The following is a 24,903-nucleotide window of genomic DNA, read 5'->3' as shown; positions in this document are numbered from 1 at the left end:
CGTGTCTTACGTCATCGCCAAGCGACTAAAGCTGGAAGGGAGGGGGCGGGGTTGTGAGCAAACCTTGGTGGTGGTGGGGCGGCCTGAGAAGATATCATGGCTGCTGCCACGGAGCTTAATCGCCCGAGCAGCGGTGACAGGAACCTGGAGCGAAGATGCAGCCCCAACCTCTCCCGAGAGGTGCTCTACGAAATCTTTCGCTCCCTACACACCCTGGTTGGACAGGTGAGAGGTGGCCTGAGGGACTGGGAATATGGAAACCATCCGGTCCCTCCTCGCCATTCTTTTTCTCTAGCAGAGGCCGGGGGCAGCTAGGCCTGCAGAGGTGTGGGATGCGGTCCCGAAGCCGAGGTGTGGAAGGAGCCCGGGCCCAGCCTCCTCGGTCGGAGTGAGGAGGACGGCGGTACCGGTTGCAGAGTCGTTTACCTTGCAGCTGTCCTCCCCAAGAGTGGGTGAGGTTGGCCTAAGTGAAAACCCGGCTCCGAGAGAGGCAGGCTTGGAGAGAATGAATGTGGAAAAGCTTCACTGCGAGTTTAGGAGGCGCTTAGCGTTCAGGGTCCTTTTTCCTCCAACTTACTCTTTATGGGAATTGGTTGGTCAGTAGGCCTGAGATTTATAGAAAAGCGCGCGCTTATTAGCTTTTTTTGGTGGGGGAGGGAGTAATTTGTTCTTATGAGTTACTTGGTTTTGTTTATTTCTTTTTTCCTTCGGGCTGTTTTGCGCATCTATAATCCTTTCAAATGGGGAGAAAAGTAAAAGGAATTCATTTAAAATACTTCTAGCGTAAAGTTGGATGAGTTATCCATCGTTGATGCTGTTTGCGTTAGAACTGTCGTTATTTAACTATTAACTAGATTAACTGGCAGATAAATCGCTTTTGCAGAAATGTCATAGTAAAATTGGTTTTAAATTGAAGTGGGCTTCTTCGATCAAGTCACTGTTTCGTTTCATGGTGTAAAATTCAAGTTTTAAATGAGAAACAATTTAAAAGTATGCTTGTTTACCTGCCTTTTAAAAGGAAATATTTTCTATCTTACATAGACCATTTTCTAGCCGTAAAAGTTTGTTTTGGGGCTGGTACTAGCGCAAGTGGACAAAGCAGGCATTTGTGTCAAAGATAATGGTAAATTCCTATGAAAATAGAACATTTGTCTGATTTGTGAAAATTATTTTTAAAGCCTTGAGTAGATGGAGAATCAGTCTTTTAAAAAGTTACTATTTTTAAAAATCGTAGTATGTTGTGTCTTACAAAGAACATTACTGTAAGTTAAACGGTTTTATGTAATGACGCAGTTATTAATGGAGTCTGCTTAAAGATATAACTTTTAAATTCAGTTGTTTGCCAAGTACTTACCAAAAACATTTTTTAAAGACTTGGGGTGTTTTGTTATTAACATTCCATTCTTGAGACCCAAGACGTTTAAATGGTTTAAAAGTTAGAGAACTTTTTATGGCGACGTTGGAACTTAAGTTTATTTATTTTATAATGTCAAGATGAAAAAAGTTTATGCTCACCTGTTAACAGAAGATGGAATATTTTAAAAAAATACTGAGCAATGATTTAAACATTTCTTTTGAAATATTTTGCATACTGAATTTTTCAAACTCATTAGAAAATTTTAAACATTCAAGTACTGTACAAGTAAAGAAGTGATTACAATTTACTTATGTCACCTGTCAAAAATGTTCACAGTAAATATTTGGTTACTTTACCATGACACAGTGAAGGGACTTCCTATACAAGTGTCAAAAATATGATTGTTTCATCAATTAAATACAAACTGTTTTCATAATACTCTATATTTTGAGAAGTGTTAAGAGTGAAAATCAGAGTTCCATACTTATAAAATTGCCCCCAGAGAAATCAGTATTTTCTTTTGCAACCACTTTAAAGGATATTTAGAATGTATGTTGTAACATGCCTAACTTCATCCTGTGTCATCCCTAAGTATCGTTGTATTATTAGATCTCCTCAGTAGGAAACATAAAACTGAATGTTAAAAATAATTTTTTACTTAAGATCACAAAATTTACTAATTTTAACCTTTTTGCTTGCCTCTGGATGGTCCATCTTACCAAGCTAAACAAATATTTATTTTTAGCTTGGATTTTTGTATTAATTTAGTAAAATTTTTACTGAAAATATATATTTAAATAGTCTATATTAATAGCAGACTAATAGAGATTTTCGAGTGAGTGGTTTACTCTTCCAAGTTCTGTAGGGCAAAATGCATAGAATTCATATTACTAATAATGAATTTGTTGAATGAATAGTTAGATGTATTAGGACGGTTTTAAAATTAATTTGTGACATTATGTGGTTTTCTTAAAAGACTAATTATTCTTAATTGCACTTGAAGCTTATGTAATCCTGCTGAATTGAAATGAGAATATGAACCAAACATTAAGACTTATTTTTCTATAAGTTATTTTCTCTAGAAAATGTGATACTTTGCTTTGGTTGAGGATTTGCCTGCTTTATCCCCAAGCTGCATTCTTAAGTTTTCTATAATCAACTATAGATCTCCTTGAAGACTATGAAAGTACATTAATGGGTTACTTCCATACATAATACAGGTTGTTGTCTAACAAAATCTTTATAGGAATTAAAGTAATATAAATTAATGCATTAACTTTAATGTACCATCTTAATATATTCTAATCTTTGCCAGTGCAGCCTACATGAAATTTCATATCTCTTTATACTTGTCTAATATGGACTTTTAAATGCTTCCATTCTCATCTTCAAAGGGCAGTAAATTTCTGTCACATAGTATTTATTCAATATATTATCTTTTTATTGGTAACCTTACATCTTTTTGATCTTTGTACAGTGATTCATCTTTTTTATTATAATTATGACTCATAAAATCTGTATTTGAACTCACGTAACACCTTTATTTTGTAGAAAAGATGACTCATTTTGAATAAATTATGTTAACTTGATTCTACTATGAAGTATAGTCTTATACTATGCTGTAAACACATGTCCCTAGAAAAGTTTTTGATGGTTCACTTTTATTCATTCAAAAGACTGCAGATGGGCGCTCTCACTGTAAAATTTTCACTCATTTTGATAATAATCTTATATTCAGGTTCTTGGTAGTTTTCTGGGTATGATTTTATTCTATTAGATCACCAACTGATAGAAATTTCCATATAATGAACTGTCACATCTTAGCATTTAGCAAAAGATCTGGACATTTCATCCAGTCTGACAACTTATTTCACTATGGTGGAGAAGTCTTTGTTTTTCAGCTTCAGACTTCCATTGCTAAATAATAGTTTTTTATTTGAAATAAACATGTTGCCATTTATCCCTACACTTTATATGTATGAATAATCTTGACTTTTAAATTAGTTTAAAAATTGGCTAAAAGTTAAAAAACTAAAAATGTGATTTGGAGGACATCAGAATAATGATATATTTCTGATATGTATTTGTGTACATACTGAAAGAGAAAGATGCCTGTTAAAACTTTCACAAAACGGCCGGGCGCGGTGGCTCACGCCTGTAATCCCAGCACTTTGGGAGGCCGAGGCGGGCGGATCACGAGGTCAGGAGATCGAGACCATCCTGGCTAACACGGTGAAACCCCGTCTCTACTAAAAATACAAAAAAATTAGCCGGGCGTGGTAGCGGGCGCCTGTAGTCCCAGCTACTCGGGAGGCTGAGGCAGGAGAATGGCGTGAACCCGGGAGGCGGAGCTTGCAGTGAGCCGAGATCGTGCCACTGCACTCCAGCCTGGGCGACAGAGCGAGACTCCGTCTCAAAAAAAAAAAAAAAAAAAACTTTCACAAAACACTTGTACTTCCTCTGTTTAAGGCTCTGAGCTAGAAGTAGTAGGATTCTGAATAGGGCAAGCCTATATTGGACTCCATCCAAAGGTTTGTATATATTGAAGTATCAAAAGAGCCTTCATCTTTTCATCTTTCATGAATGGTTTTACCTCTAAAATGGTCCGATTACACAGACCTAAGAATAGAATTTGAACGACATGTCATTTTGTTTTTGTTTTTTTATGAAAATCTGTAGCTTTCTTGGCCTTTTGAAATGGTAACTGGGTAGAGCATTTCAGTGTATTATTAAAAACTTGATAACTTAGAGCAAAATAGACCCGTTACTCTAGAAATCTTATTTTTGTGACAATTCCATATGTACAGCTTAATCGTGTAATTTTTGTGATGTTGCTGGTTTGCCCCTTTGAAGCTTAACCTCAGAGATGATGTGGTGAAAATTACAATCGATTGGAACAAGCTCCAGAGCCTCTCGGCATTCCAGCCTGCATTGCTCTTTAGTGCACTTGAACAACACATTTTATATTTACAGGTAAATTTCTTGTTAGAAATGATAACCCGATATTGAAAATAGAAATTGATTGTGGTTAAATTAGTTGGAGTATTTGACAGTTCTAAACACTGTATTAATAGTGTTGCTAATAAAACGTTATTTACATCCGGATTTAATCTAAATCTGTTAATTTCAGTAGTGATCAGGACAGTTAAGGGAATATAGCCCAAAAGACCAATGTGGGTATGAGAGTGAATGAATGCAATTCTATTCAATTCTAGACCTGCACTGAAAATTCAATACAGTTCCATCTATGGTGGGTTATAATTAAGCAATAAGACACGGCAGGTGTGTGTCATGCTATGATAATGATTCCATGCCTTGGGTGAGTTTGGAGGCTCATGGAGTGCTTTCAGTGGTTCAAGAAGGGGCATTATCCCAGCATGACACATCCTGGAGTGTCTATTGCAATTAAACAGTTTCAGCATAGTTTTTAAAAAGAAAGTAATTTCTATGACATTAATGTCTCATCTTAGTAAGTAGCCAGTCACTATTTTATCATTTCTTTTCCTTAACAGTTTGAAATAATTCATTCTTTATATTAGAAGTTAATATTGAATCGGTATTTATAATAGTGTTGTTATATTTTTAAATATTTCATGTTAATAACTGAACGGTATTATGACCTTGCTGGTTTCTAATTGAACATCTTTGCAATTATAATTGATGTAAGTTTGCAGTTTATCTCTAATCAAAGTGTAAAATGTGAAGTGTCAAAAAGATAAGTGGAAGAACTGTTTGGATTGGTCAGTTTACTGTGATTAAGGTGTTATAAGATTTCAAAAGAGTAGTATAGCGAACAATGGAAGCAAAATTGTAGGTATGAAAAAAATAATTGGAACGTTATTAGTGTTAGTGTGTTTTGACTAATGGAATAGGCATTAATTTTCAGCCCTCCATTCATTGACTTTGTGGGAAATTTTAACTGTTTCATGTTAAAAGTAATAGTTAACCCTGTTTTTAAAGGGCAGAGCAGTGAGCTGTAGAACTCAAATGAGACCTAATTGTGGGGAGTGGGGGAGGGGAACAGTAAATGAGTAATATAGTTTATATTCTACAACAGGGGTTTTCCCCCTGTAGTATAGTGATAGGCCTCTGCCTGTTTTCAGCTATAGATCTTTTTGTTTTTCTTGTTCGTTTTCTTTTTTTAAATTTAATTTTATGACCAAAAGATATCTTGCCATGTCAGGAAAAGTCTGAGTGTTCACTCAGCCTAACACCTATATATTTCATGTCTATGCTTCCTCATTCACATTGGCCAACTGCAGTTTCAAGTGGAGAATCTCCAGTGATACAGTGATAATGCAGGGCTTTGCTGAGTGAGAGCACTAGCTCTCGTGTTAAGGAGGAAAAATACTAAGCCTTAGTGTTCTGAGGAGGCATTTGAATGACATGTTAATTAAGTGGCATTGGTGCCAGAGGCTGAAGGCTTTGATTTGGCACAAAATAAAAGATGAGTGACAGAATGATTCTCTCAAAGAAAATTTTAAATTTCCTTAGGTTTTCTTTTCTTTTTTCCTCTCTCCTTTTTTAAAAAACAAATTTATAGCAAATGATAATGGTTACAATAGCAGAGAATAGTAAGTACTTATATGTGGTCAGATCTATGTGTCCTGGTATACCAACTTTTTATATTTATTAACTGATATTAAGTATTTCATTTACTTAGCAGCAATTTATGTAAATATATTAAGTGTGTAATTAATTTTGGTCAGATTGAACCTCAGCAGATGGAATTGTGTTGTTCTCAGCCTTTTTTAGCAAAACTTCAGTCTCCGATTAAAGAGGAGAATACAACTGCTGTTGAAGAGATAGGAAGAACAGAAATGGGGAACAAAAATGAAGTAAATGACAAATTTTCCATTGGCGACCTACAAGAGGAAGAAAAGCACAAAGAAAGTGATTTAAGAGATGTGAAAAAGACACAGATCCATTTTGATCCAGAAGTAGTTCAGATAAAGGCTGGAAAAGCAGAAGTAAGAAGGTTTTTTGGTGGGGGCGAGAGGGTATTATTTTAAAAAATCTTATGTTGACACTGTTAAAACTTGTTGTTTGTAGATTGACAGACGAATATCTGCATTTATTGAAAGAAAGCAAGCTGAAATCAATGAAAACAACGTCAGGGAATTTTGCAATGTTATTGATTGTAATCAAGGTAACTACCTAGAAATTAATTTTCATAGGGTTTTAAGCACAATTTTTATAGTTGCTCTAATCTTTTATTTATTTTTTAAATGAATAGCTTTTAGAACACAATTCAATTTATTTCATGGATTTAGTTAGTAATTAAGACAGTAGAGTTTCCTTCTGCTTAATAATAGACTATATTGCAAACTGGTTTTCATTTTGGTTATACAAAGTAAATGCTAACATTAAAAGTGTTTATCACAGGTGAAGATTATTTTAAAGTTCCTTTAGGAAATGAAGGTGAGGTACGAGTGAGAAGGTTGATCAATCTCACTAGTAAAAGGAACTGAGCTCTATGAATTTCAAACCTATACATGTACTGTGAAATCATGATGTTAATACGTAAGTGAACTTAGTAAAGTTAATATTCCTCCAGAGGGAGCAGTTTTCTCACTACTCCTGAGCTGTTTGAAATGTCCTGTGTCACGATACAACCAATTTATCATGAAGACCATGGTGTCTTGCTTTTTTCCTTTCTGCCATAGTGCATACATTTGCTGTTTTTCATCTGATTCACCTTTACCTCTCTACTTGATGCTATAGTACATTTACAAATCTGCAAGTATGCTGCAGAATACAAAATATTGCAATGCAGTGACATAGATTATACTCAGGCACCATAGTAATAATCAGAACAAGTAGTTCTTAGGAAAAATTATGGAGAAGAGTTCATAATTGGAATGAACATGTTTCTTGTTGCCTCTAATATCTCATGGCTAATTATTATGAACATAGAATTGTCAGATGAACCTAGAAATGACTGATATCACATTGGTACACTGATTCTTTTAATGAAATAATATAGCCTGGTATTGGGTCCTGAATTTAGCTGTGTGCTACTATTAACATTACACATGTGCATCTCTAAATTTGGTATATTTTCCTATTAGCTTTTCAGAACAGGTGCAACAATGGCAAAATCTCAGGTACTACAACCAACTACAAGCGACTATGAGAAAGGGTTTGTTGAGAGAGCAAGCACATGTGTCACTAATGTTATTCCTCTGTTCTCCCTGCTAACTCTATTATTATAAACCACCAGGGGATAGAAATTGACAAGAATTGAAATGCTCAGCAGGATTCCTTGGCCCATTCAATTCTTTGCTGGCTCAAAACAGTGCTAGCAAGAATTGCTGTGGAGAGTGACTAGCACTCATACACTCACACCATGCTGAATTTCTCACTGATGGTCAGTTAATCTATATGTTTGGAATATAGTTCTGGAATGGATGATAGCTTCTTTTTTTAACCCTTAGCCCCATGAAATGGTAGGAAGAGAATGGAGAAAGGATGGCCCTTTAAGCATATTTTGAGGTGCCTCCAAAAAAAAAAAAAAAGGAGGAAAGATGTCTATTTAGTCTACTAAGGAAAGTTCAACTGAAAAAAATACAAATGTATTTTAATATGTTAGTGTGTTCCTTTTAATACCTACAAATTTAACCTAACTATAAGCAGTGGAATTTTTAAAAATCAAATTTCATAGGGGGGAAAAAAGAATTTTTTTTTTAAGAATCTCATTTACCAGCCATTTTTTACAAAATATTCAGGGGAATTTTACAGGAGATTTACTGCCAATGTGTGGCCTTTAAACATTATTTCAAACATAAGTATATATTATTACTATGTAGTATCGTATGTTAATATATAATAATTATGTTAATTAGTTGTATTATATGTTAACATCTTTCCAGTTTTCCCCTTTTGTAATTTATGCATTGATACTTAATTTGAAAGAAACTACTTTTCAGCTTGGAAAAAAATAGGAACAAATTTTCACAATAGACCTTTACTAAAATGAAACTTTTTTGAAAAGTGGTGGGATGAGAAGAAGTAGATGACTTTTGTGATGAAGGGTTTTTAAAATGAGCACTGGAAATCTAGGTAGAGTGGAAATGTATGTGTACTTGAGGTTTTGAGGTCATCTTTGTGTGGAGTTCTGAAATAAAAATGTGTTAAATAATTCTTTTTGTTGGATGTTCACTAATTTGGTCATTAAAATAAAAAATGCTGAATTAAAAGAATTCTAGTAAAAATGATGAGTTTTATTTCTACGATGAAGTAGAATTTAAATACTCTATGGTAGATTATTTTCTCCAGTGGCCCGAATAGTGACATTGGTTTTCAAAATTGTATCAATTTGTGCCACTTAATGTTGATGGCTTTTCTGTATATAAATCTGAACATTAGGTAAGAATATTAGATATTATGATAAATTTTGACAGGTAAAGAAGGTCACTAAATTCTATCCTATGTGTGATAGTAATTTATTGTTACTATTATTTATTAAAATTATTGAGTAAAATGTTAATATGAATTATTGAAAGTTTATTAAAATCTCATACATTTGAAGGGAAGAATATATTTAAACTTATATTTATCTAAATTCTCCTTAGAAAATAGTTGTGCAAGAACTGATGCGATTTTTACCCCTTACCCCGGATTTAAAAGTCACGTAAAAGGTAAGTAATCACTACATGACATCTGAGTCACTGACAGAAGTCTAGATTATTAGCAAAATGGAATAGAAATAACTTTCCCATCTAAATTTTATTTTAAAACAAAAACATCTTGCCGTCCTTCATACTTGTGGTTAGATGGTCTTTATGAAAAAAATATAAAGTGCTGTTAAGGAATAAGAATTTCTGATTTTTGAAATACAAATGTATATAGGCTCAAAAGTTTCTTAATTTAGTTTCTAGAGTTGTGAATACATACGGACCACAGACTAGACCTGAAGGAATTCCAGGGTCAGGTCATAAACCTAACAGCATGCTTCGAGATTGTGGTAATCAGGCTGTAGAAGAACGACTACAAAATATTGAGGCCCACTTGCGGTTACAGACAGGTAAGCAAAGTGCTAAGTGGTACCTCATAATGAACCTTGCAAATGGTTAAAAAATTGCAGTTCATTTAGTCACCAAATTTTCATTTAGCTCCTAACATTTCTTGAACAGTAAGTGCCAGTCACTCAGAAAGTGTTATGTGTATGTCAATTCACTTAAAAGGTCATAGTACCCTTTTGAGGTGGTGGTGGTGTTATCACTGTACAGATAAATAAATTGAAGTTTAAAGAGCCCAAGCTCTTTAAAAAAAAAAAAAAAAAACTCTTTAAAAAAAAAAAAGAAAAAAGAGATAGTCCAGTCTTGCCCAGGTTGGACTTGAACTCCTAGGCTCAAGTAATGCTCCTGCCTCAACCTCCTGTGTCAGTGGGACTACAATCATGTGTCACTACTGCACCCAGCTCAAACCCAAGTCCTCACTGGGTGCAGAGACTGAGTCTCCCTCTCCATTTAGTCACCATGTCTGTTGATTCTGTTTTCTAAATAAATATCTCTCAAATCTGCCCACTTCTGTCTTATCTCTACTGCTACTACTAGAGTTGAAGCCACTGTGATCTCTGGCTTGGACTGATGGAAGGATATTTACTGGTTTCTTTGCCACTGGACTTCCTCTGGATGATCTCTACCCTGTGGCCAGATTGCTTTTTCTAAAGCTCAAATTTGATCTTGTTTCTTCCCAGCTAAAAATGTGGAGATTGGGATTGGAGGGGGTTTGTAATTCTAAATAGTATTGTCCACATCTGTAGTTCCAGCTACACCTCTGGGCTTCCCATCTCCCACTCGTTGTGCTGCTTTAGGATCTTTATACTCATGCCCTTCTGTCCATGCTTTTTCTTCCTAATCCTAGACCAGTGCAGATTCACCTTTTGTATAATCTTATATAGCACCTGGTATTCCCTGCTCCCCTTTAAAGCAGTTATCATGGTTCTGTTTGTTTAATGTCTGTCTCCTGCTAGATAGTCCATGAGAGTGCAACTATGTCTGTCATATTCATTTCTTTGTACCTATTACAGTGCCTGGTACAAAGCAAGTGCTCAAATGTTTATTGAATGGACAGTTGCTCATTTCACCTTTGCAGATATATGTACGGAGGGACAGAAAGTTAGTGTTTGACTCTCTCAGGGTAGGTCAAGGGATGATGGCATCCTAATGAAGTGACATTTGAGGCCTTGAAGGATTAGTAGGAATTTTCCAGAGCAAAGCATTCCAAAAAGAAGAAACACCATTTGCAAAAAAGGACAAAAACACAAAATATGGTTCAGGAGATATCTGAATCCAGTATAGCTGGAGTATACTAGCTATCTGAAGCTATACTAGCCAGATGAAGGTAGAAGAAGAAAACAGAATGAGTAAGTCTTTGAGAGTAATAAGACACTGGCATTAAGAATTAATCTCTTCCCTCAGAAGTGGATGGGTTTAAAATGCCACTGTATAAAAGGATTGACTGGTTAAGTCTCTAATAATAGTATGAAATAGTTAAGTTTTTGGAAAAATATCTGTTGAATGCTTACTATGCTCCAAGCACTATTTTAGGCACAAGGGATACTGAGATGATATAATCATAGTCCCCAGCTTCAAGGACTTTATAATCCAAATGAGAGAAAGATTAATAGTGAAGTAGAGTTTTAAAGGAGTAATGAAAGGATGGGTGTAGTGGTGTGTGCCTATAATCGCAGTTCCTTGGGAGGCTGAGGGGGGAACAGAGCTTGAGTCCAGGAGTTTGAGACCAGCCTGGACAGTATAGTGAGAGTCTGTCCCAAAAAACTCAGGAGCACTGAAGAATGGTGGGGGCACAAGGAGCCTTTATGCGAATGAAGAGGTTTAGGCAGTGCCTGCGTTACCCGGTGAAGCTTGAACTGGCTCTTGAAAGATACAGAAGTAAGGCAGAGGACATTGTAGGTAAAGGGAGCAGCAAAAGCAAAGTCAAATGAACAAGTTAACTTATTTAAGAACAAGAACAACCAAGGTCCTAAGATTTCTTAAAATCCTCAAAATTTCTAGAATTTTTATACGTAACAAGTTGACAATTTTGATATAAAAATTTACCCGTATTCTTTAATTGCATAATGATTGGCTAATCATGTATTCATTCAGTCAGTAAATATCAAGCATCAGCTCTTTGCCATGCATTGTAGTCTTATGAACTGATGCTTCCTAGGTTTGTGCAGTGCACAAGCTGCACAGCCCTACCGAATGAACAAAACAGATAAAACTCTCTGTCCTCTTGGAGCTTACATTAGAATGGGGAAACAAACAATACAGAAAGAAAATATACTGAATGTTGGGTGGTAGTAATGGAATGGAGAAAATTAAGGAGGATAAGGGAGTGCTGGGTAGGGGAGTGGTAGTACTGGTATTTTTAACAGGATAGTCAGAGAAGGTGTTACTGATAAGGTAACTTTTGAGCCAAGACTTGAAATTGACTTGGGATTATGGCGGTAGAGGGAACCAGCTAAAGCTTACAGGGTGCTTGGCCTCTTTGAATAACAGAAAAAAGTAATCAAGTGGCTGGAACCGTGTGGGCATAGGGAGAATATCCACATTGTGTATGGCCTTGTAGGCCATTGTGAGGGCTTTGGTATTTAATCTGAGTGAAATGATCAGGTATTGGAAGGTATTTAACCTGAGTGAAATGATCAGGTATTGGAAACAGAGAAATGATGTGATCTAACTTATATTTTTAGAGGATCACTGGCTCCTGTGTTGAAAATACATTCTACGGAAGCATGGCAGAAACAGGGAGACCAGTTTGGGAGTTGCAGTAATCCAGGGAGAGGTGGAAGTGGTCTGGACCAGAAAGGCCACAGTGTGGAGGGGGTGAGAAGTAGAAGGATTCTTGATGTAATCATAAATTTAAAATTTGAGTGGCCATAATTTACTCTTCCCCTCCTCAGAAAGTTTGTTAGTTTAGAATTATGGTAAAGCCCCTTTTTTACATTCTTTTAGGTCAAAGGAAAAATATGGCATGTAGGGAGAAATATTAATTGAAGAAAATAATATGACATATTGCAACCACTGCATTGAATTATCATCATTTGTCACTATGCATTTTTGTCCTCCCATGTAACTATCAAAGCATATCAAAAATATAAATTGTTCTACATGGAAGCTATTCAATATCTTGTAAAATGAATTTAACATGAAACTCCTAGAATATAGGAAGCATAAATGGGGTTTGGAGAGAGGAAGTGTAGTACAATATGTCCAATAGTGTATAATACAAAAATATGACCTAAGGACTTCATTCTGTTTTACTTTTGTTTTTTATTTTCTTAAGTATTTTCCATTCCTTTGCATAAGTGTCTTTGCATGGTATTTTAAGAATAAAAATTGTGAGAAGAAAGAATTATTCAATAGTATCTCAGATTTTTTTTTAATGTATTTAGGTGGTCCAGTGCCAAGAGACATTTATCAGAGAATTAAAAAACTTGAGGATAAAATCCTTGAATTGGAAGGCATCTCTCCTGAATATTTTCAGTCTGTAGTGAGTATAAGTGTCTTTTAAAAATAAATGAAAATGTTATTGTATTCTGGATTCTTTGTGGTTTAACAGTCACTCATTGATCTATAAGCAAAACACTATTTTAATAATTCAAAGATGAATGAACACAGTCCTGTATAGGGGATATATCTAATTCCTTAAAAACTCTGGTTCTGAATATTTTTAAAATTTAGAATTTTTAAAAAGGGATACTTCTATTATATATTACCCACATTCTCAAACTTAGGCCATTTTCATGGCATAGTAAGTCAGCCTGGGTGGTGGTTGGGCCTGTTACTCTGAACTTGCTACCTTGTAAAACAGAGGCTTCCTCTGTAACCTTGCTCTTTCAGTGATCCCTCTGCCTCTTTAATCTCTCTTCCCCAACAGGCTCCTTCTCTCAGCTCATATGCAGTTAATACTAAACAAACACACACCTCAAGCTGCCACTCTTATTCTTTACCTTAACCACCAGACTTTCTATGTTTTTGTAATTCCTTAACTCTAGCATTCATTCATTCTTACCCCTTTTTCCAAGAACATTAAGAAACAGTGTTGTGCTGGTAAGTTAGTATCTTTGGCACATCAACATTTTTCAGAAAAATGATCCTGAGCTCATTGTGTTTTCCTCAGTCTTCTGAGGTGATTATGTATAATACCTGCCTTCTCTAAGTTTTGTTTTTTTTTAAAGCAGTACCATATTAGAACTAAAATAATATCAAAGTGAGATTATACCAAAACTCCTATTTCTGAAAAATTATGTGAGATAGCCCATTTTAGCATGGATCATATAAGTTAGTGGTGAAAATATATTTAAAATTTATTTTAGGTATGACAGCAGTCTTCCAAAGTTATAGATTGAGTATAAGAGTGAGTTACAGAAAAGAAGTATTTCCAGAAGAAGAAGGCAGGTCACGTAACAAAAGGGAGCAGCAAGTCCTAAATGACAAAATTTCAGAGAAGAGTTTTAGTGATTTACTACTCTCAAATGTAAAATGAGGTTTATGAAAATACTAAGGGCTGAAGCAAAGATCAAATGAGATAATGCTGATCAAACACTTAGCATACTGCTTAGCACATGGTAAAAACCTCATTGGCATTTATTTAGTTTTATAACTACAAAGTAGCTGTATAAACGTGGAAAAGTCACTCTATTCCTCTGATCTTCAAGATGTCTAATTTTAGAAAATGTATTGGTTCTACTACATAATTACAAAGGTCTTTTCACTTTTAGGATTATTCTTTGAATGTCTTCCTAGGAGACTTCATAAAGATTTTTAATGACTTTTCCTACAGTAGTCTACCATAAGTTTTTCCCATTCTAACTGCCTTCATTAAAGAAGGCAATAACCTAGGAAAGTTATTTTTCTAGTTCAATTTCATACCTTGTTAATATAATTCTTATTAACGATAGAACCGATCTTACAATAGAGTATGGTAAAATCAGATGCCTCCAATGAGAACTTGCTGCAGCATCATTCCTCTCTTCTCTCTGATTCTGATTTATAAAAACTTAACAGAGGCCGGATGCAGTGGCTCACGCCTGTAATCCCAGCACTTTGGGAGGCCAAGGCGGGTGGATCACCAGAGGTCGGGAGTTCAAGACCAGCCTGACCAACATGGAGAAACCCCATCTCTACTAAAAATACAAAATAAAAAAATAAAAATAAGCTGGGCATGGTGGCGCATGCCTGTAATCCCAGCTACTTGGGAGGCTGAGGCAGGAGGATCGCTTGAACCCAGGAGACTTAGGTTGCGATGAGCCAAGATCGCGCCATTGCACTCCAGCCTGGGCAACAAGAGCAAAACTCGGTCTCAAAAACAAAAAAACAAAACTTATAGATGTGTTTAACAAAAAAACAAGCCCTCCACATCATAATCTTTTTGTTTTGTTTTGATCTGTTACAGATAGGATAGAGTGGGTAAAGAGGTAGAAGCAGCCAGATTGCTAGGACCTTAAGTGCTATGCTCAGAAGTTTAAAATCTATTTTCCAGGCAGGGAGCAGGGGGAATCTACTGAAAGCATTTGAGCAGAGAAGTGATTTGTGAACACGATATTTAGAAAGATTAATACAGTTGTGGGAGACAAACGAGAGAAACTAAGGATAAGGAGATAGTATTATGCTAGCTTAGATGTGAAGTTAGATCCTAAAATAGGGACATGAGTGAGAATGGAAAAGATTAATGCAAGTAGGAAAAAAAATGGACAAATACTGATGATTGGATGTGGAAAGAGACAGAGAACAAGGATAGAGTCCAGTTTCTGGTTGGAAAAATGATACCATCATTGATAGAAATAAGAAAATCTAGAGAGAGAGATACTTTTGTGGGAAATGTGAATTTGAAGGCAGAGGAGGTTATGAAGGTAAAAACATCAGGTAAGCTTTTTGAGATACGGCACTTACACTTGGGACAATTGGGAGAATCTGTGTAGTGTGAGAGTCCATCGATGGATAGGAACACAGATTGTCTGAGGCCTGAAGTCTGAAGCTTGGTGACTGCCTAATTTCAGGGGCAGGAAGCATTTGTAAATGTAAACAGAGGATTGGCATATATGTATTAAGCATTCAGAAAAGGATGGATGGTGGCAACCTGTGATAAAACAGGTGCTTTTTAAAAGTATTTCCAAATATGTTTAAAAAAAACTATATATCTTTTAGAAGAACTGCAGTTCTTCTGGATTAGTGTTGTAAGTGACACATTAAATTAGTAGTGAGCTACAAGGAAGAACAAAACACTGGAAAGTTTAAACATTCAGACTCATTCTGTCCTTTAGGCCTGTGAACATACATGACACAAGCCCTATGGGAAAGAAGATTTCATACTCATCACCCTTCTATAATAGGATGAATGAGCCATCTTTAGGAACCTCACTTGGAATACAGTCAGCTCTAAGAGTGTCCTTGCAAACAGGAGAAGTTGAGCACATACCTTACAGAGGACATAGTACATTATTCATCACCCTCACCATCATGCTGGGAGTACATGCATGGTAATTGCATAATTTTACATATTTATCCCTCAAAAGTATACAGAAGAAACTACATATGTAGCACAGTCCTATAGCTTCTAAAGATAGGAAAGGAAAGTTGAGCCCATTCAGTTTATTAAGGATTGAACTTTTGTTGGAACTCCTGAACTCTGAAAAGATTTTCATTGAAATGTGTTTATTCAGATTCACATGTAGATGAATTCTAAACATGGGGGAGCTTCTTACAATTGGATAGAGATTGATTATCGTGGGTAACATTGAAGCGTAGCATAGAAAAACAAATATTTATGGGGAAAAAAGATGTCATTTGTGTTTGTTTTATAAAATGTAATCAGATTATGTAAAGTTCTCATTTTACGACCAGACATAAAACTCCAAAATAAGTTATATGTGTATAAAACAGGATTTATGACAAAAGTTAATAATACTGTTGGACATTTTGATATAAGAGTTCTAAAGATCTTTATTCTTCACATTAGCCATGGAAAGCTTTAAATGTAATGTTTTCAAAAGTTTAAGGGCATGGCCTTAACAGTCCATTTAAAAGAACGATCTTAGAGTATTTCCAAAGACTTACTGATTTTAAATTATGATACTTGAAAACAGTAAGTACCAACATGCTTTTACAAGTATATTGTTTATTTTATAGCATTTATCACTCATATGTTTATACATGTTTTTCACTTTATATTTTGAAACTCTCAAGGGCAGGAACTATGTCTTGTTCATCTTTGAGACACAGAATGTAGTCAATATCGAGTAGATGTGCAAATGAATGGATAGGACTTGGCTGATAGCTCATTATTGGACTTTGAAGGTGTGTTAACTTTGTTCAAAGCACTGACTGAGAGTAATTTTTAGTCTGTAACACTAACTCCTGGTTCTTAAGGGAAGTATCGGGGGAGGGGAATGCTGAAAATCAGGTCAACATCATGTACACAGGCCATGTGCGTGTGAACGTGTGGTGGGTCTGAAGCATGAGTGAACAACTGGATTCAGCTAGAAAATTAGATTGTAAACATATTTCAGAGGGCCTTGAAGGTCACACTAACCAGTTTGCACTTCTAGTATCATTGGAGTACAATTAAGTTTTAGAGAAAGAGAGAAACTTGTAATTTAGGTCCCTATCTGGTGGCATTATGAAGTCTGAGTTGGAGAGAAATTGGAGTCAAGGAAACTAGTTTAGGAAACATGTCATTATCCAAGCCAGAGAGAAATGAAGGTCTGAATCAGGGCTCTGGGACTAGAAGGGAAGAAAAACATTTTAGATACTGCACGCATAGAATCAGTTGCCTTTTACAACTGAAAGAAAGAAAGCCAGTCATGGAAGAGGCCTCCTTACCCTTGAGTTTCCTTAGAGCACTGGTTCCCTGGATTCATATGTGTGTGTGCATGTGCGTGAACGTGTGTATGACAGTCATGCTCTGCATAAGGATGTTTCAGTCAACAGTCAACTGCATATATTACAGTGATCCCATAAAATTATAGTATGGTATTTTTACTGTATCTTTTCTATGTTGAGACGTGTTTAGATACACAAATACCATTGTCTTACACTTGCCTACAGTATTCAATACAGAAACATGCCGTAAGGTTTATATGCTAGGAGCAATAGACTATACCATATAGCCTAGGTGTGTACCATCTAGGTTTCTATAAGTATACTCTATGATGTTCACACAATGACAAAATTAACACATTTCTCAGAATATATCCCCATCATTAAGCGATGCATGACTAGGAACCTGGTAAGGTAAAATAATGGGTGAGGAGAGACAATTTTGCATTACCTTTCTCCAGCTCTTTCTTTAGTGTGCTGTGCTCTCAAGTATTTTCTCTCAGGTACCAAAACCTATTAAAATGTCCACCTTTTATACTTCTATACAGATGGGGTTATGTCCCAATAAACCCATCAAAAACTGAAAATATTATTAAGTCTAAAATGCATTCAACACCTCTAACCTACCAAACATCATAGCTTAGCCTAGCCTAAAACATGTTCAGAATGTGTACACTGGCCTATCATGTACAGTTGAGGAAAGTCACTTGGCAGCACAGTACACTGTAGAGTATCGGGTGTTTACCCTCATACCCCATGGCTGACTGGGAGCTTTGCTCACTGCCACTGCCCAGCGTCACAAGAGAGCATCGTATCACATGTCACTAGCCCAGGAAAAGATCAAAATTCAGCATTTGAAGTACAGTTTCTACTGAATGTGTGTCACTTTCACAGCATTGTAAATTTGAAAAACCTTATCTAGCCATCATAAGTCAGGAACTGTACTGAGATTTCCTTATACCTAAAACAAATAGTAAAGTTAATCTAGTGTATCCACGGTAGATATGGTATTTCTAAGTGTTCTTTTTATCAAAATATTCTGCTCAGAGCTAAAACAAGCCCAAAAGGCCACATTTTACTGTTTTTAAGTCACTGAGCGACTGATGACCTTATTTTCCTCATTCTAATATTTCTTGCTTTGGTTCTATGATACAGTAGTAATCTGATTGTTTAATAGCATGGAAACTATCAATATATTACAGGTTAAACGATTAGGAGAACAAGGGGAATTTTTTTTTTTTTTTAAGATGGAGTCTTGCTCTGTCGCCCAGGCTGGAGTGCAGTGGTGCAGTCTCGGCTCACTGCAACCTCCGCCTCCCGGGTTCATGCCATTCTCCTGCCTCAGCCTCCCAAGTAGCTGGGACTGCAGGCACCTGCCACCGCACCCGGCTAGTTTTTTGTGTTTTTAGTAGAGACTGGGTTTCACCATGTTAGCCAGGATGGCCTTGATCTCCTGACCTCTTGATCCACCCGCCTCGGCCTCCCAAAGTGCTGGGATTATAGGCATGAGCCACCACGCCTGGCCAAGGGGAATTATATTTGCATCAAGTGTATAAAAAGCCACCTCTTAGGAAGTTAGGAGACTGATCAATCGCCAAATTAAACATTGATTCCTTATTTGCCCATAGGCCCTACCACAGGTATCCAGCTTGGTTTGGCAAAGGAAGGAGCATAATTATCTGAGCTCTATTATTTCTTAATTACTAATTCTAATACTTAATGATTTCCCATTTATTGTAACTTGATAAGCATACCTAGATGTTCTTTGAATCAACTTTTGACACAAAGGAAAATGTGAGTTTTAATGCTGTCTTTAAAATCTCAGTAGTCAGAAATGCTCATGAGAACATTTTGTCTTGGACATTCACAGTTTCTTTGTCAAATATACTCATTTACTAATTTGCCATTCAAAAGCTAGTGCTTGTGTGAAACTAAGAAAAAGTCTAGAAAGAATTCATTAGGCCAAAGTTTAAAAGGCTCATTAGTGGATCAGTGAGAATGTTGTTAGCTTCAACTAAGAAATTTGAACTCAAAACTGGCTTAAACATTATGTAAATTATAAAATAGGAAGTCCATGGTAGCACAAGCTTCAGATTTAATTGATTCAGTGGCTAAATCATAATTGTGAGAAAATAGGTTTCTTTCCCCTCTTAACTCTGCTTGGTGTTAACTTCTTTCCCAGGCAGATGGCAAAATGGCTACAGCACTTTCAGGTGTCTTACCCAATACGGCAGTATCCTGAGGAACTGCCTTCTTTAAGGGCTTTCTCTCAAAAGATGTGAGGAAGCTTTTCCCAGAAGCTCTCCTCTTAATCTCCAGCAGACCTCTCCTTTACTCATTGGCCAGAACTGGACCCATGCCCATTTCAGTCACTGACAAGACCGGGAAGCCATTGGCTTGGGCCACACAGAGTAGTGGATAGGTAGCTGCTTGCATAAACAACCACAGTGTCTACTATAGTCAGTCCAGGGTGTGTGTATGTGTGTTTTCACCCCTTGGCCTCATATACCAGATTCCGTTTTTCCTTTGTCTGTTGTCACTTCACTTGTTCAATACCCTGGGATGGAAAGGTTATGAAAAAAAACTAAGCAGAAAATCCCCAGAGCACCTCTTTCCGAAATCACTCAGGCTCATTAGCAGCGGGTAGTTGATGGGAAAATATGTATTGCCAAGGATGAGCATGTTGCTGCAATATTACTATTATATATTGTTAACGTCATCCTCTTTAGAGGGTAACTTGCAGAATATAAGGTAGATGTTGGTTACAGACAGTAATTGGTATTGGTAAATTGGTTGCTTTTTTTTCTGTCAGGGTTCCCAAGGCTGTACATAATTTGTACAGTATTTTATAAAGAAAAAAAAATGATGCTTAGATTTTTCTAAACATTGATTAGTTTTTTTTTTTTAATCTAGAGCTTTTCTGGAAAAAGAAGAAAAGTTCAACCACCTCAAGTAAGTTACTGCATTTTCATTTTGGTTTCTGAAATAGTTTGATTAGTTTTATACCTTTCTTATTAATAAAAGTTTCTACTATGGTTGCTTTTAGGTCATACCCTGGTAAAATTTAGGACTGAAGAAAAGGGCAGTATAAACTAATATACTTGAATAGAAAAATTATTTTAAGGGCATGGAATGACTCAGATAGGTTAAATAAATAAAACCTTTGTCCTGCTTTTAGTAGTACAAGGATGTGTCATTCACAAAGTGCTTAAAAATAGTAAGTGCTCAAGTAATTTCAGTCTTCCCCCCATCCCTTCCTTTTGTGAACACTTCTGATTAGCAGCACCTAGATCAAAAAGGGTGTTTGGCAGAGTTTGACTTCAGCCAGCCCTGTCTAAAGTGCTACTTTACTAATTAGTTGAACCTTAAATAGTAAGGCTTTGCTAGAATTTAACAGTGGTAATGTGAATTTAAAGTTGGAGAAAACTTTCTGATTTTTAAGAGTAGCATGTTTTTTTCCTGTAAAATTCTGAGTAAGTTTTTTGATAGCAGCTATTTTTTCCCGAAGTAAATTATTATAGTTGATCCCTCAAGAGAGAATTTCTAGGTATTTTAAGCAGCTATTTTTAAAGTTAACTAACTTTTTTTACTATTGATTATGAGAATAATCAGGTTTTTAAAAGTTATTCTCTTATGTAGTAAACTGTAACACTTCGTTGCTGCTTTAAAAATACAATTCACATAACATAAAATTCATCATTTTAAAGTGGCTATTAGTATATTCACTATGTTGTGCAACCATCACCACTAAGTCTAGAACATTTCCATCACTGCCCCCCAAAAACCCTGTATCTATTAGCACTCAGTCCCAATTTCCCCTTCTCTTTACCCCCTAATAGCCAATACATAATACTTGTGTCTAAATTAGAAATATTAATATATAAGTGAGGGTGTTCATATAGATAGACTTGAATAAATCCAATTTTTATTGGAAGGTAAAAGAAGTGTTTTCTTCACTATTTTCCACTTCAGTTTAACTTTAGTAATCAACATAGAAAGTTTTCCATTAAAAGGGATAGCTGATGTCTCAAATGATTTTTTTCTCCTGGTAGTAGTGTAATTAGCATTTTTCTTCTTTCCAACTTTTACTTAAGCTCAAGGGGTTTTCAGCTTTGTTACATGGGTAAATTGCATGTCACGGGGGTTTGGTGTACAGATAATTTTGTCACCCAGGCAATCAGCATAATACCCAATAGGCAGTTTTTCAGTCCTCTCCCTCCTCCCATCTTCAAATAGGCTCCAGTGTCTAATAATCAGGCTTTTTTTTTTTTTTTAACATGTTCTTTCTAAGTATAAAAGGTTCAGGAGAGCTTAGTCATTAGAAAAGAGAAAAAGAAATATTTAAGCCTTGTTATTTTATGCCTTTAAATTTATGATATAGTCAACATATATAGTTGCTCAGTTTTAAGATTATTCTCATGAGGGAAAAAAACCATTTGATCATGCTTTTGAATATTTTAAATATTTATAGTTCATTTGGCACTTTATCTGCATTAAGATACTTCAGAATCTTATTCAGCAATTTGTGTCGTTATTGTTTACAGCAGAACTATTCACTGGCTGAACTTGATGAGAAAATTAGTGCCCTCAAACAAGCCCTCCTCAGAAAATCAAGAGAAGCAGAATCCATGGCAACCCACCACCTTCCATGAAAAACTCCTCTCATCCTTGTCATTTTACTTTTTTGTATACATATGTGTAACTTACACTGTTATTAATTCAACGGATATATATTTATCAATGTAGACTTCTCTGTGAAGTCAAGGTTTATTTTCACATGAGTCCAGCTTGCAGCAAGTAATCTTCAAATATTCCAGTAAGTTTTGAAATAATGAATGCATTGAAAATAGCATTGTTGGAATTTATTCCCTTCTGTTTTAAAGGAGGTATTTTGGAAATTGAAAAACTTAATTTACAAGTGCTGGTACATCTTTTTTCTTTTGTGGACCACAGGAAGGAAGATTTATTTTGATATTGATACTTTAAAAGGACTTTATATTTGTAACATTGATGTTAACCAGTTTATTAGTTTAAATCAGTACTTTGCATATAATAAGCATTCAACAAAAATTTATTGACTGAAATGAATTTTAAATGCATGTGTATGAACTTGTTTTTCTTAATCTTTAAGATGTCAGTATTCATGTAAATAAACAATAGATCCAGCTTTATTCCTTTGACGGTGTGACTTTGAATAATTTACTTAATCTGTCTTTGTTCTTATTTCCCAGTCTGTGAAATGGGAATGACAATAATAGAGACTACCTCATTGATTGTTATGAAGAAGAGGTGAGATCCTGCATGTTTGAAACTGTCTGTCCCAAGGGAATTGCTCAGTAGATGTTAGCTAATATTATAAAACCAGGTCTGTTTTTGGACAGCAATTAGGATATTACAAAGAAATTATAGTACCTCTCTTTTGAGAGCCTCACCTTTACAATACCCCAGTTACATTAGGCAGTACATACATTACCACAGTTATAAATTAAACATTTGAAAGATGCAGCTACAGTTATGTGGAAATTCTTTCATGGAGCAGTTGTTCAGGTAAATAATTGTTTGGTGGTTCACTCCTGTAATCTCAGCACTTTGGGAGGCTGAGGTAGGAGGATCACTTGACCCCAGAAGGTCGAGGCTGCAGTGATGCACTGTATTCCAGCCTGGGTGACAGAGTGAGACCCTGTCTTAAAAAACAAACAAAAAAGGTTTGGTTGCAAGAATCAGAAATCTACCAAATAGCTTGGAAAAGAGTTGTTGCTAAAAAGGAGCAGAAATCTGGAACTTTATTGCAGGAAGTACAGTGAAACACTGTAGGATCTAGAAAGTCGCCAGCAATTAATCTCTTTCTATGTCTCTGACTGCCTCTCATTCTTTGTCTCTGTCCTCTACTCACCTTGTTTTCTGCTCTCCCTCTCCTTTTGTCTCTGTTACTCTGCCTTTGTTTTTTAAATCTTACACATAATCATCTATGTACCTACTATATTATCTTTCTGTGGACTGGTTTCTCTGAAGACCTTTTTATCTCTGCTTCCCCACATGGAGTGACATGTTAGTCCTGTCTTCATTAGTCCTGTCTTCAGAGCCTCGGCTTGTTGTGTTTGAGCTGCTATGGTGCAAACTCTGAACTCAGCTCTAGAACTTCACAACTCCAGTGACTGCTGCTTACCTCATGTTTTGTGTTTCTTAGCTCATATTCTCCAGAGATTAAACCAGACTCAGTGTGACCAGGCATCTCAGTCAGCTGTGGCCAGATGGGGCCGAACCTCTTCGTAAGAAGTTTGCAATGTACACACAACCTTGCGAAACCATTTGTGGCGGCCCTGAAATTGTGGTCACCTCATAGAAAATGTAGGCATTGGAATCATTCCCAAGAAGATAGGGGCTAGGTGGATTCCACCAATGACTTACCACTGTATTTCATTTCTGCAGAGCAAACTTACCCCTCAAGATGTTCTTTTCTAGCATGATCCCGTATTATAAGTACAGCTACAAATACCTATTCCCCACTCTGCATCTGGTCCATGTGATCATCATCCTGTCAGAAAGACATCCTCCACATTTAGTGACACATTTTACTATCAGCACACCAGCCATTCAGTAGGGAAAATTAAAATAAAAAATTATCAATTAGAAAAGGAGGCTGACTTGATGGTAGGGAAGGAACTTAGAAAACAGGATCATACACTGATCACTAGTCCAGACCAATAAATGCCATAAGTCTGTTTCTTGCCTAGGTAATAGAATAACTTCCTAAGTCATGCTTTGGGGGTCCTAGGATATGCTCACTACGATTCCCTCTTTCCATTGTCCTCAGGCCTACCTTCTGAGGGACCTAAGAGAGGAGTCTTCTCTCCACTTGAGTAATTATTATCTGGTGCCAGCAGCCTTTTCTACTTGAGTCTGGAGCCTGCAGAAGAGGCTCAAGATTCAACACCATCTTGATAGGAGTTGGGATAGGTACTTGTCCAAGACTAAGGTTCTTCTGGTGATAACTACCCCAGAACATTAGTGGGCTCTCAGTCATTGTCCTGAGTACATCTTTGACTGAAACGTGATGCCAGGAATTTCTGTGGGATAAATTTGCTCCCTTCATCACAAGGCTGCCTAATGACCTTTTTACCTTCAGGATTTTTATTCAGCTTTCTATTCCCATTGTTTCTAACGGCCTTGTCCTCAAGAGAATAAAGGAGCACAAGTGATTGGAAAGAGGCTTGCTTGCAGGGACTGGAAAGCACCTCTTCCCTAGTCTGCCCTATAGATCTCTCCCTTCCACAGGTTAAATTCCAGTCTATAAAAGTGTTTTACGAGGGGTTGGTGGGGCTGGGATTGGGCATCAACATGTTTATCCTGTGGGAAAGGCTTAGGATTCCCACACTAGTCTGGGTACTGTTAGATATTCTTTCAATTGCTGGCCTCTTGAGCTTTTTCAAACTCATGAATAATATCTGGACCTGGTCTCCAGCAATCTCAGCAGAAGATTCCCCTTTTGAAACAGATCATTTTCCCTGCCTTTCTCTATCTGCTTTTAGCCAGACAACCTGCACATGTGGTTTGGTCCCAAGAGATAATAGGTCATTGTTCAGCTCTTTTGTTATCACTTACCTTCAAAGTACCAGTTTTCCATAGAATAGGGAATCCTCTCTGTCCACCCCCTACCTCTGTCCCTTCTCTTTGCTTTAACTCCATGGTTAGTTTTACATTTTCACTGAGGAT

General features: G+C 36.3%; 1 protein-coding gene across 5 annotated transcripts; it reads left to right on the top strand.

Moving 5' to 3' along the window:
- The first annotated feature begins 8 nt into the window (after nucleotides 1-8).
- Nucleotides 9-22,361, top strand: MBIP (MAP3K12 binding inhibitory protein 1). Of its 5 annotated transcripts, XR_004666150.2 has the most exons (10): nucleotides 25-225; nucleotides 4,211-4,330; nucleotides 6,103-6,327; nucleotides 6,410-6,506; nucleotides 8,932-8,997; nucleotides 9,231-9,383; nucleotides 12,765-12,862; nucleotides 15,636-15,851; nucleotides 20,104-20,142; nucleotides 21,735-21,833. XR_004666150.2 is itself a non-coding variant. In XM_003821186.4 (9 exons), exons 1-9 carry the CDS (start codon nucleotides 97-99, stop codon nucleotides 21,840-21,842), a joined length of 1,035 nt encoding a protein of 344 aa, XP_003821234.1. In that variant the 5' UTR covers nucleotides 9-96; the 3' UTR covers nucleotides 21,843-22,361. The 5 variants fall into 5 exon arrangements, 4 of the variants coding, with proteins under 4 accessions (XP_003821234.1, XP_008972908.1, XP_034793346.1 ...); XM_003821186.4 differs by lacking the exon at nucleotides 15,636-15,851 and having other exon boundaries at nucleotides 9-225; nucleotides 21,735-22,361; XM_008974660.3 differs by lacking the exon at nucleotides 15,636-15,851 and having other exon boundaries at nucleotides 19-225; nucleotides 21,738-22,361.
- The last annotated feature ends 2,542 nt before the right edge of the window (nucleotides 22,362-24,903 follow it).

The sequence above is a fragment of the Pan paniscus genome, chromosome 15 (assembly GCF_029289425.2).
Source record: "Pan paniscus chromosome 15, NHGRI_mPanPan1-v2.0_pri, whole genome shotgun sequence".
Lineage (NCBI taxonomy): Eukaryota > Metazoa > Chordata > Mammalia > Primates > Hominidae > Pan > Pan paniscus.
This window is presented reverse-complemented; position numbering and strand designations above follow the sequence as displayed.

Bases quoted from the DNA above. Each gene is read 5' to 3' on its own strand.
- MBIP (XM_003821186.4), top strand. From the start codon at position 97: ATGGCTGCTGCCACGGAGCTTAATCGCCCGAGCAGCGGTGACAGGAAC. The intron at 9,384-12,764 runs GTAAGCAAAGTG...TAATGTATTTAG, and splicing joins CCACTTGCGGTTACAGACAG to GTGGTCCAGTGCCAAGAGAC. The intron at 12,863-20,103 runs GTGAGTATAAGT...TTTTTAATCTAG, and splicing joins CTGAATATTTTCAGTCTGTA to AGCTTTTCTGGAAAAAGAAG.